This window comes from Engraulis encrasicolus, chromosome 20, assembly GCF_034702125.1.
Source record: "Engraulis encrasicolus isolate BLACKSEA-1 chromosome 20, IST_EnEncr_1.0, whole genome shotgun sequence".
In the NCBI taxonomy this organism is placed as follows: Eukaryota; Metazoa; Chordata; class Actinopteri; order Clupeiformes; family Engraulidae; genus Engraulis; species Engraulis encrasicolus.
Genome location: NC_085876.1, coordinates 48506147 through 48518646, shown reverse-complemented (window position 1 = coordinate 48518646; position 12500 = coordinate 48506147). Strand labels below are relative to the sequence as shown.

The 12500-nt window shown below is 45.0% G+C and overlaps 1 protein-coding gene across 1 annotated transcript in view; it reads left to right on the top strand.

The window, feature by feature from the left end:
- cpne4b (copine IVb) overlaps positions 1–12500 on the top strand; it is a 74148-nt gene that overhangs the window by 34264 nt on the left and 27384 nt on the right. Inside the window, exon 12 of the mRNA XM_063186046.1 lies at positions 550–604. Coding sequence (XP_063042116.1) covers positions 550–604 — 55 coding nt within the window. The remainder of the gene's footprint in view (positions 1–549; positions 605–12500) is intronic.

The following is a 12500-nucleotide window of genomic DNA, read 5'->3' as shown; positions in this document are numbered from 1 at the left end:
CTCATTGCGCCCCTTTGGGCCCCTATTTTCAGAAATGTTTAAACAAAATTGAAACACTGAAAATAGGGGCCCAAAACGGTGTGGGGCCCCCGGGAAATGCCTGTTATGCCAGATGGCCAGTCCAGCCCTGTCTACAGTGTAGTATGCCCCCCCCCTTTCGTTTATCACTTCATGTGTTTGCCTGCCTCTCTGTCTATCTCTTTCTGTCCCTGTGTCTTTATCCAACTTCCTCTCTCCCTCTCTTCCTTATTCTCATTCTTCTTTCCGTCTCTTTTCTCTTTCTCTCTTTCTCTCTTTTCTCTTTCTCTGCCTCCTCCTCTCTCATCTCATCTTCTCCGTGCCTCTCTTTCTTCATCCATCCATATCTCTCTCTCTCTCTCTCTCTCTCTCTCTCTCTCTCTCTCTCCCTCTCTTATTCTCATTCTTCATTCTGTCTCTTTTCTCTTTCTCTCTGTGTCTTTCTCTGCCCCCCCGACACCTCATCCATCTCTTTCTCTCTCTCTCTCTCTCTCTCTCTCTCTCTCTCTCTCTCTCTCTCTTTCCTCTTAGTGATAAGATGTTTCCAGCGTTTGGCTTCGGAGCCCAGATACCGCCTGACTTCAAGGTTCGTTACGCACGGCCGAGCGAGCCAGTCTCTGCTCTAATGCTGCATTACATTGCTCTGCAGTCTGTTCTAAACACACACGCACGCACACACACACACACACACACACACACACACACACACACACACACACACACACACACACACACACACACACACACACACATACGCACACACACACACACACACACACATGCACACACAAGGAGGCAAGTAGGCGAGGGCAGTACAAGTGATGCGATGTGGGTGTATACCGAGATAAAAAATATTTTAAGTTTCAGCGAGGCGAGTAAGCGAGTAACCAGTTGGAACTCACAGTTCGGATTACTGACAGTACTTCTCACTTCTCGACAGTTGAAGCCGCAGAAACGTTTAGCAACCGTTCTGCCGTGTACAGACCAAGAGCGAACGGAGAGAACGAAGTCATTATTTCTCTATGGAGGGCACGCGACCTGCGCTACCAAAGCCAATTCGCCAGGAGCAAAGCTTCTTGCAAATTTTGACGATTAAACTAAATCTAATCGCAGGCGAATTCGCTCTGACGCTGTTTGGCGAAAACTAGAGATGTGCGATAATATCGGCCCACAGATATTATCGGCCCGATATTAGCATAAAATGTAATATCGGTCAATATCGGTATCAAAACCGATATATTAATGCTTGAATTACTGTGCACTTTTCTCCTTAATTATTTTTCTATTTTGCACAGACGATGTTAATATTTGGAAAGCTTTGTTGCATTCGAGAATGCCTCTAGTGGGGCATTACAATAAAATTGAGCTTATTTTGTTCCACAACAGGAGATGTATAATGTTATCTAAAATTTGTTATGAGGAAAAATAACCCACATATATCGGCATCGGTATCGGCCGATATCGGAATCGAAAATTGAGAGTTGGACAATATCGGCATATCGGATATCTGCAAAAAAGCCAATATCGGACATCTCTGTCGAAAACCAATCGGAACATTCATATCTCCGAATGTCCCAAGCTGTCAAGCCAGAGCCGTTATGTGATTAGCTGAATCAACCATGTCAATGCTGAGTCTGGAGCGAATACAGCGAATTCAAGGCGAAACTTCTTCTGCTACCCACGCTACCAGGCAGCGTAGTTCGCTCTTGGCCTGGACACGGCGTTCCGCTAGCGAGTGGAAATTCAAAATGACGGACCATGGAGAAGATAATAATGAAAAATTTGATGGTGGTGGTAAGTATTCATGAAAAAGGTAACATTAGTGAATGGGCAGCATGAATTCTGGAAATAAACAACTAAAAATCTCACACAGTGTCCCTTTAAGTCTCTTTGCTACACACTGATGCACACGTTTGGCATTTGTATGCAAAGATGCTTCATATTTGATATCTGTTTTGGAGAGAGGAATGTCTCTTTTGTATTCTATTGGATCCTAGACCCCCTTTGTCAAAAGCATTGTTGCTAACCACTCAGCAACTTAGTTTGCCAATGGGAAATCACATTGCAACCAAGTAAGCTGCTACCTGGATAAGAAGTTATTTGATATTCAAGTATGTCTGTTGCACACTAAAACACACACATTTGGCAACAATGCCGTTTGTCATTTGTGAAGTTGAGTGGAACCAGCAGAAGCTGGAGCTGAATGAGGCTAGATTAGCTAAGGGAGGCTAGATTAGCTAAGGGACTCTGGGCAGCCACTTGCCATCTATTATGCAGAGATGCTGCTGTTTGCTTTTATGGAAATGTACTTTTTGGGGGGAGGTTGTGGAGATTACAGGAAATAAGGAGCAGAGAGAGAGAGAGAGACCGACAGACAGACAGACACAGAGAAAGAGACGGGTCGGATTAGGGATTTCGGATTCGTCCAGATCCTTGTTGACAGTGTTCGGTTTCAGAATCTAAGATTCGGTTTCGTATTCAGCCTTGTTGACGGAGTTCAGTTTCGGTGATCGGAGTAGAATTCGATATTCGGTTTTGGATGGCCAAATTTTAGAGGTGCACTGTGTAATTTTGTTAGCAGTTTACTTCCAGAATCCAGAATCTTACCACCACCATCAAATTCAAAGTATTCAGTTTGACTGGGAAAACTGCACTTTTCACACATGATCTCGGTGATCTCTGTCATTTCGAATTCTCAGAAATAGACAATATTAGCTGCAAAACTTCAAACGAGCTCAAATGACATCAGTGTTGCCAGATTGGGCAGGTGCCCGCCCAATTGGGCTACTTGGGATGAGCGTCTGAGGGTAAAAATTGGAAAAATTGACTATTTTCAGCCGTTTTGGGCCCATAGAAGTCAATGTAATTTGTTGAATTTGTTGAATTTGAGCGGAATTTAGGGCATTTTGGCGGTTTTTGAGAACCTTTTGGACGGGATTTGGTCAAACACATCTGGCAACACTGAATGGCATGACTACGGCCCGATTCTCAGCTGAAAACCCTCCTTACGACAATCGGTGGAACGTTACCCCACAGGACCATCGCAAGCGATGGTCGGGAAAGATTTCCTCGTCGTGTGCGACGTTCTAAGATCAAACTTTTATTTGGCAGCTCAAGGAGTCGCCGATCGCAAATCGTAGAAATCACACAGTGTTTGATATTTGTGACTGGAAATAGAACGTCGGGCATTGTCTCGGTGGGTGCGAGCAGGGATAAGATTGACAGTTGCGATTCTCTTCTAGTGTGCGGTGCACCCTGACGTCAAAATCGGACACACAATCACTAGTCGTGTAGTTTGAGCCTGGCATTACTGTGCAGCTGTGTGCCCCTCCTGGGTCCCTCTTCCCTGTCATTTCCTGGACAGCACACAACTCTGCCAACAATACCAGATGTGGAGGTCCGGAATATGTATTTGTGCGTACGTGCGTGCATGCCTGCGTGTCTGTCTGTCTGTCTCTCTGTCTCTCTGTCTGTCTGTCAGTTTGGTCTGCTAGTAGACCGTAGAGAAAGAGCTTTCTGACACCCCTGCAGTATGAGGACTTGGCATGGTTCTTCTGGTGGTGGTGCTGGCCAAGGGAGAGACCCAATGGCTGGTGCCAAGCCATACCAGAGATTCTTTAAGTATATAGAGATATGCCAACATAATAGGTTTCTATGGTCACCTAACGTGGCCAGGTTCCGGTCTGTCTAAAGGGGCGTGTCATAATGCTCCTAGCATTGAATAGAACAGTCCTTAGGTCTGCCTAGGTCTGCCTAAAGGGGGATCCAACAACCCCCCACCCCCTTGCAATAACAGAATCCAGAAACAATGGGCAAATGGAACCTCTCTCTCTCTACTCTCTCTGGCCATACTCTATCTCTATATACTGGTGCCAGGGCATACTCTATCTATGACAGTCTGATCCAGGGACATCACTTGGCCCCTGAAAAGATCCTTTTATGTTGGCACACTCCTCCTGCTCACTCCATAAAAATCCCCAAGGGTTTCATTACATTTAGCTGAGGCTTTTATCCAAAGTGGCTTATCCAAAGGTAGACTTATTACACTGCCTGGGAAAATGTGACATCAGGTAATTTAGGCTCAAAGTCATTGTAGCTACAGTACGGATAGCATGGGCAGTCATGGGGAAGCAGTTGGGGCGTCTTACTTGTAGGCAAAAGGTTGCCGATTTGACTCCCGACCCGCCAGGTTGGTGGGGGGAGTAATTAACCAGTGCTCTCCCCCATCCTCCACCATGACGTGAGGTACCCTAGCCTGAGCATGGTACCATCCAGCCGCACTGCTCCATTGGGGCGCCATTGGGGGCTGCCCCCTTGCACAGTTGAGGCATAAATGCAATTTCGCAGAGTGCTGTGTCACAATGGCAATGGGAGTTGGAGTTTCCCAGTTGGGCTTTCACGGCTTTCTTTCACTTTCTGAATAATAAATCTGAAGAAGGTGATAGACACACACACTGTATGCATTTGGAGAGTATAAAAATCAGGGCTGCATTCATTTGGACTGAACTTTTAATGAACTGAAGCAATTAAAAGTAATTTGCCGTAAAATCGATTGTAATGCGAGCAGCAATTCTCTCACATCGCTTGTAAGGTCATAGAAAGGCGAATTGGAGCCCACCAAAGTCTTGTTAATGTATGGAGAACGGTACAGAAAGAACTGAATCACATTCATTATGCATACATGAAAAAATGATCAATCCTAAGGAAAGCAGCGGAAAAAAAAGAAAACAGTTCAGTCAGGTCAAATTTAATGAGTGCAGATTTCAACTGTGAAATAATGAGCATTGGCATCAGGGGTTCCCAAACTTTTTCTGTGGGGACCCCCTTTTGGAAGTAAGAATATTTTCGTGAGCCCCGGCATTATAAGACACGGCATTATAAATTAGATGTTACCAGAATGGCAATGACCAAGTCGTAATGTATTACTAAAGGCCCTGTGCACTGTCATAGTAGTGTAGTACTATAGTAGTTAATTTTCAATGTCTATTACAGCGTGCCACAGGAGGTACAGTGTGCATTAAGGAGCTAATATTGCTAGAAAATCACTGGAAAAGCAAATAAACCTATTTACCATAAAAGATAATACTGTTACTAATCAATTTGTGGAAGTGTGTTGTAAGCTTTTAACCTGCAGATTTCACATTTTTATGCAAAGTCGCTTCTGTCCGCGACCCCCCCTACAATACCTCTGTGACCCCCCCGTAGGGGTCCCCACCACCAGTTTGGGAACCGCTGAGCTAAATGGTGTCCAACCTCTGATGAGTCATCTTGTGATATTGCAGTTGTTGTAGTTCCATTTCCCGTTTCACTTTTTCCTGCTGTTGTGTAATTTCTGAGGTGCTGATTGGTCTGTTGTGTATGTGTCTGAGCTGCTGATTGGTCTATCACCTTTTTGGCAGATGTTTTATCTTGGGTAGAATAAACTTGATGACTCATAAAGGGAATGAAATGGCTCTTGGCTTTTTGAACCATGAAGGCCAGCATAGCTTTTATTACAGCATCCTTGGCGGGTGCAAGAGTGTCCGAGTCTAGATGGAAGAAATTCTTCACATTGGACTTAAATTATATCTTTTTAGATCCACCTCTTAGAGTCCACTTCTTATCTCTGTCTGTGGTCTTCTGAGTTGTCTATATCAGCTACCGCTTGTGACAGCTGTGTGTATTGTAACACCATAAAGGTAGCAAAGACTAGTGTCTAACCTCCCGTGTCCATGGGGATGAGCGATGCTGACAGTTTTGCCAAAAGCAAAAAAGGCAACAGGTGGGGGCTGAATGGTGCCAGAGAATGTGTACATGTTGCCCCAATAAAGACCTTGTGGTGCCTTTCAGGACCGTATTAAAGACCTTGTGGTGCCTTTCAGGACCGTATTAAAGACCTTGTGGTGCCTTTCAGGACCGTATTAAGACCTTGTGGTGCCTTTCAGGACCGTATTAAGACCTTGTGGTGCCTTTCAGGACCGTATTAAGACCTTGTGGTGCCTTTCAGGACCGTATTAAGACCTTGTGGTGCCTTTCAGGACCGTATAAAGACCTTGTGGTGCCTTTCAGGACCGTATAAAGACCTTGTGGTGCCTTTCAGGACCGTATTAAGACCTTGTGGTGCCTTTCAGGACCGTATTAAAGACCTTGTGGTGCCTTTCAGGACCGTATTAAGAAGCTGTGGTGCCCCAATAAAGACCTTGTGGTGCCTTTCAGGACCGTATTAAAGACCTTGTGGTGCCTTTCAGGACCGTATTAAGAAGCTGTGGTGCCCCAATAAAGACCTTGTGGTGCCTTTCAGGACCGTATTAAGAAGCTGTGGTGCCCCAATAAAGACCTTGTGGTGCCTTTCAGGACCGTATTAAGACCTTGTGGTGCCTTTCAGGACCGTATTAAGACCTTGTGGTGCCTTTCAGGACCGTATTAAGACCTTGTGGTGCCTTTCAGGACCGTATTAATTCGCTGTGGTGCCCCCATGGGCACTACACCTAGCAGGTGCCCCTTTATGAAAAATATTTGTAAAGTTTGTGTCATAACGAAACGAAGCCAATTGGAGCCAATTTTGGTCCCCTAGGGCAGTGTTTCCCAACCTTTTTTGTCCTGGGTACCCCCTAAGCCATTTTGTCATATGACATGTACCCCCTCGCCCTCACTCATGTTCTGTTGCTCTATCCCAATGTGACTACAGTCAATATATTTGTTATTATTACATCTTGCCGCGTACCCCCTGAGGTGTGCTCGCGTACCCCCAGTGGTACACGTACCCCTGGTTGGGAAACACTGCCCTAGGGGAAATTCTTTCTCTGCATTTATCCTATTTGGACTAGTGAATCACATTGAAGTGCACACACTAGTCCGTAGCAGTGGGCTGCCTGGGGAGTGGCGCCCGGGGAGCAGTGTGGGGGTTAGGTGCCTTGCTCAAGGGCACTTCAGCCGTGGTCTGGTCGGGCATTGAACCTGGAACCCCTGGGTTGCCAACCCAGCGCTCTAACCACTGAGCCACGTCTGTCATGTCTTGTGGTGCCCCCTAACTGGCTGTAAGTGGCTGGTGCCCCTGGGCACTGTGCTACTGGCCCTTATGGATAATTCGGCCCTGGTGCCTTTAAAGACTCAAGGATGAAAAAAAAGGAAGTTTTCAATAAAATGAGAGATTGCTTTGCAAAGAGTGACCTCGATTGCGTGTAAAATCAACAGTGAGTGCGCACCTTTACTGTACCTAAAACGTGGGCTCGAGTTACTGAAGTCGACTGTATGTCAGCTGTATGAAGATGTACTGTAAGACGCCAGCCGGCCACACAGACAGTGTTGCCAGATTGGGCAGTTACCTGCCCAAATGGGCTACTTGGGATGGCCGTCTGCGAGTAAAAACGGGAAAAAATGGTCATTTGGCGTTTTTTCTGCAGTTTTGGGCCCATTGTAGAAATCGATGCAATTTGTTGAAATTGGGCGGAATATAGCACATTTTGGCAGTTTTTGAGAACCTTCTGGGTGGGAGTCGATCAGACACATCTGGCAACACTGCACACAGAATGCCTTTCACACCCTTGTCTCCATGTGTTGATGTCTCTCACACCCCTGGCTATGGTGTTGACTAGCCTGTCAGCACTCCACTGCCAGCTGTCTGAAACATGAAGGCAAGACAGAATGGCAGATACTAAACTACAGATGTCACTCCGTAAAAAGGGCAGTGTTGACATCAATCTTAAAGGTGCACTGTGTAGCATGTGGCCAGAGTAGGTATTGCAATTACCCTGCTCATTGGAACTGTGCCTTTTGCCAAGTATGATCTTTTCATGAATATTTACTGAGTAATAAACCAATATTTACTGGTATGACTAAAGTACAGCAATTTTCTCAGCGAAAAATGGCCATTTCTTGAAATTCCAAAATGGCGGACCATGGAGAAGATCTCCTTTTCATGTATGAAAAGTGCAATTTTCCCAGTCATAATGAATACTTAGAATTTGATGGTGGTAAGTGTTTGTTAAAAATGAATGGGCAATGTGAATGGGCAACATGAATTCTGGAAATGAACTACTAAAAATATTACACAGTATACACCTTTACAGAGTTTACATTAACTCTGTTTCAGATAACACAGTTAAGTCTACTCTGTACTGTCTGGAGTTGAAAAGTGAAAGGAGAAGATCATGTAAAATTTTTCCAGTCATAATGAATACTTAGAATTTGATGGTGGTGGAAAGTATTCATGAAAAAGGTAACATTAGTGAATGGGTAGCATTAATTCTGGAAATAAACAGCTTAAAATCTCACACAGTGTCCCTTTAAGTATCGAAATCAATTGGCTTGCTGTCATAAGACAGAAATCTTTATAGAATCGTATCGAAAAGAAAGTGTAAGCCCATTGGGAAACTCCAACTCCCATTGTCATTGTGACACAGCACTCCACAGCACACAAGTGAACACTGCACACTGCACACAACGAAATTGCATTTATGCCTCACCCGTGCAAGGGGGCAGCCCTCAGTGGCGCCCCATGGGGAGCAGTGCGGTGGGACGGTACCATGCTCAGGGTACCTCAGTCATGGAGGAGGATGGGGGAGAGCACTGGTTGATTACTCCCCCCACCAACCTGGCGGGTCGGGAGTCGAACCAGCAACCTCTGGGATGCAAGTCTGACGCCCTAACCGCTCACCCATGACTGCCCATGACTGCCCATGGCCTCATCCTTGCCTGTGTGGGCTGTATGGGTGCTGACATTTGTGTGGATCAGTGGTTGACATTGCATGACAGACCAGATGGCTGTCTCGCTCTCTGTCTCTCTCTGTCTCTCTGTGTGTCGGTCTCGGTCTCCACATCAAGAAGATGTCGCGTTGCAGACAGGTTCATTTCTCAGACCGAGAGGAGGTCTGGAGAAAAATACTTTACCGAAAGGTGGTTGATGAAACCAAGCAAAAAAAAAAAAAACGTCACTTTTTACATCAAGTAGATATTGCAGACAGGTTCAGACAGGTTTTGGCAGACAGGTTGTTGATATCGAGCAAAACTCTTTTAAAAAAATCTTCACTTATTCCATCAGGCAGATATTGGTTGACAGATAGACGGACAGGTTCATCACGGAGAGCAGAAAGGGGAGGTGCCCTGACAGGTTGATGTCTGAGAGAAGGTGGAGAAGACTGACTGAGACTGACTGAGACTGGAGAAAGAGATTGCTACAGTGTTTGGCTGTGCTGCAAGATTGTTGATGGATAGCAAAATACTCAAACTCCCATCTGTGACTCTAAAGCATTCAATTGATTAATATTTGTTGCCTCTTACTGCAGATGGGCCCATTGATATGCCTACTGTAGTCACTCTTTGCTGAAAACACTCAACTACATCATAAAAACATTGCTGTGACAAGTAACCGATTAAGACTTGGTCATGGCCATTGTGTAATAGAGGCTCTGCGGTAAACTTTGTTTACTGATTAGACTCTGTTTACTTTGTTTACCAACTCCAGCCCCAGGGCCATTCAGTTGTTTCTCTGTTTATTTTCTTTCATTTTGAACCTTTTGCATGTTGTCAATAGAACAAATAGAATATTAAAATATTGAATGAATAACAATGTTATTACAATTTTAAATCAACTTAAATGATACATTTTGGATGAATTATGAATATACCATGGAGTGTTAATTTGCTTTGCTCATGAATAGTTACGAATCTTATGATAGCGTATTGATCGACAGAGAGAAGGATTTGAATTTTTATTTATTCATTTTTTAAGATATTTTTTTTTGATGACAGGACAGTAGGAGAGGTAGACAGTAAGCGAGTGGGGGAGAGAGATGGGGATTAGGGAAGGGTCAGCAAAGGACCCGAGCTGGACTCAAACCCGGGTCGCCGGCGTAGCAGCCCAGTGCCCTACCGTTAGAGCCAGGGCACGGCCATGGTGTTTGTTTATTGTTTGCTATTGCTTGCTAGCCTGGGAACTCCCACACTGCCTTTAGTTCTACACAATCGTTTCGATCTGAAAGACAGTCTGGGGAGGATGACTCATAACGTCCAAGATCATGGGCACTGTGTCATAATGGCCAAGTATTCCGACCTTATCAGTTTCTCTGCCCAGTCAGAGAGCAGGGCAGTGTGTCATAATAGCCAAGTATTCTCTTCCCTACGGAATTTACAATAGGCAACTCCCCAGACCTAATCTCACTTGTGATTAGGTCTGGTGTTAACCAGGCAAATTGCTTGATGTTGTCACACTGAAGTGCAGAAGAATATACCGCAGTGCTGCGGATCAGTGCTGCTAGGTGTGCATGGCAGCATCAGTTTGACTGAAATGTTGTCATTTTTGCACCAAATAAAAATGTAAAAGCTGGGCCCTAGCGTAGCCTAACGATCCCCGGACCGGGTCCATTGCCGGCCCTTCCCCGTCTCTCTCTCCCCACTCGCCTCCGGTCACCATCTTCACTATACTATCATTAAAGGGACACTGTGTGAGTTTTTTAGTTGTTTATTTCCAGAATTCATGCTGCCCATTCACTAACGTTACCTTTTTCCATGAATACTTACCACCACCATCAAATTCTTAGTATTCATTATGACTGGAAAAATTGCACTTTTCATACATGAAAAGGGGGATCTTCTCCATGGTCCGCCATTTTGAATTTCCAAAAATAGCCATTTTTAGCTGCAAAAATGACTGTACTTGGACCATACTAGAAAATATTTGTTTATTACTCACTAAACTTTCATGTAAAGATCAAATTTGGCAATAGGCAGCCCAGTTTCAATGAGCAGCATAGTTGCAGTACCTTTTTTGACCATTTCCTGCACAGTGTCCCTTTAAAAAAAAGACAACAAAAACAATCTTTAAAAATGTAAAAGCTGAAGCTGAAGTGTCCTGGTTTTCTTTGACACCGTGGTACAGTGAGGCACCTGTCAGCTGGAGGATGATGCCTAGAGTTCCCTGTAAACATTGTTGCAGTAGATGTCACTCAACCTCGTTTCTATCTGTCCACTTCATTTACTACTACGGTATGGTCAGACTGGATGATAACAATGGTGGGGTGGCGTCTGGTGGGGATGTCTTTTTCCTGAGCGTTTCGCTCGGTGCGTAATTTCAAGAACAGTATGGCACACACAAGAGCTGAATGCAAAATCAAAAACACTGATGATGGGCTAGACCCGAAACGTTTGTCCCTTGTCTGTCGGTTTAATTTACTTTATTCAGCTTATTTAATACAGTTTCTGATTTTGCATTCAGCTCTTGTGGGCGACTCCTTTATTCCTTTCGCCATACTGGAGGATGACAGGCAGAAGAATCATGTCATCCATTCAAAACTACTCTATTATTAAGGTTTGCAAACAACTGAATTGCCAAAAATCTGTCATTTTGAAATTTTGAAAGCTGGAATATGTTGATAATAGAATTGCAATCTACGTAATTTTGACCTGCCTTGGCGGAGCTATGTGCACTTTTCTAGTTGTTGTTTTTTTGTTTGTCTGTTTCTGTCCATGGTGCTGAACCTTATTTGACAGTCTGTCATACATCTGAGGGAAAATCCATACGGGTTGTTTTCTTTCATTAGGGTTTGCTGTTGAGATGTACGGTACTGCTGCACATTTGAGCTGACATACACACACACGCACACACACACACACACACACACACACACACATACACACACAGTAATTATAACAGACAGCCACAACCCTTTCTGAACTGAACTGTGCCAATACACACACATATTCACGTATGCATGCGCACACTCTCACACACACACACACACACACACACACACACACACACACACACACACGCACGCACATGCACACACACACACACACACACACGCACATACACACTCAGACACAGGCACACACACACACACACACCACACGCACACACACGCACGCACGCACACTCACACACACACACACACACACACGCACCCACATACACACTCAGACACAGGCACAGAGACGCACGCACATACTGTACGTACATATGCACACGCTCATGGCAAGTAATTATAAGCGACAGCCTGATGCCCTTTCTGAAGTGTGTTTGAGCCTTCACCAGCCACCTGGAAAACAGCTGAAACCTCCACACGCCTCCACTCTGCTCGTTTGACTTTCCCCATTGTCTGTGTACAGCCTTGGTCTCCAACTCCGTCCCGGCCTTGGCAAACATTTGGCCTGCCATGAGGTCAGAACAAATGAAAACGACAATGTACGTGATTTTCAGGTTTCACTAAGGTTTCACTAAACCTTCAGTGGGTCATATCCCTCCAAAGCATTTGCTGAGAGTTAGACCGTATGCTAAGGGCCAAAACATACCAAGGCGGAACGGAACGGTCGCAGGACGGACGCGGTCTTTCTGCTTAGTTTTGGCCGGCGTGCTTTTCTCTGCCTTGCACACTGACAGCGTCGGCGTGCGCGGCCAGTCCTATTCAAAACCCTAGCCACAGCCAAAGCTAGCATGCTACTTTGCCATTCATTTGAATGAGACACCGCCGGTCGCCGGCGTGAAAAATACGCTCGAGTTCTATTTT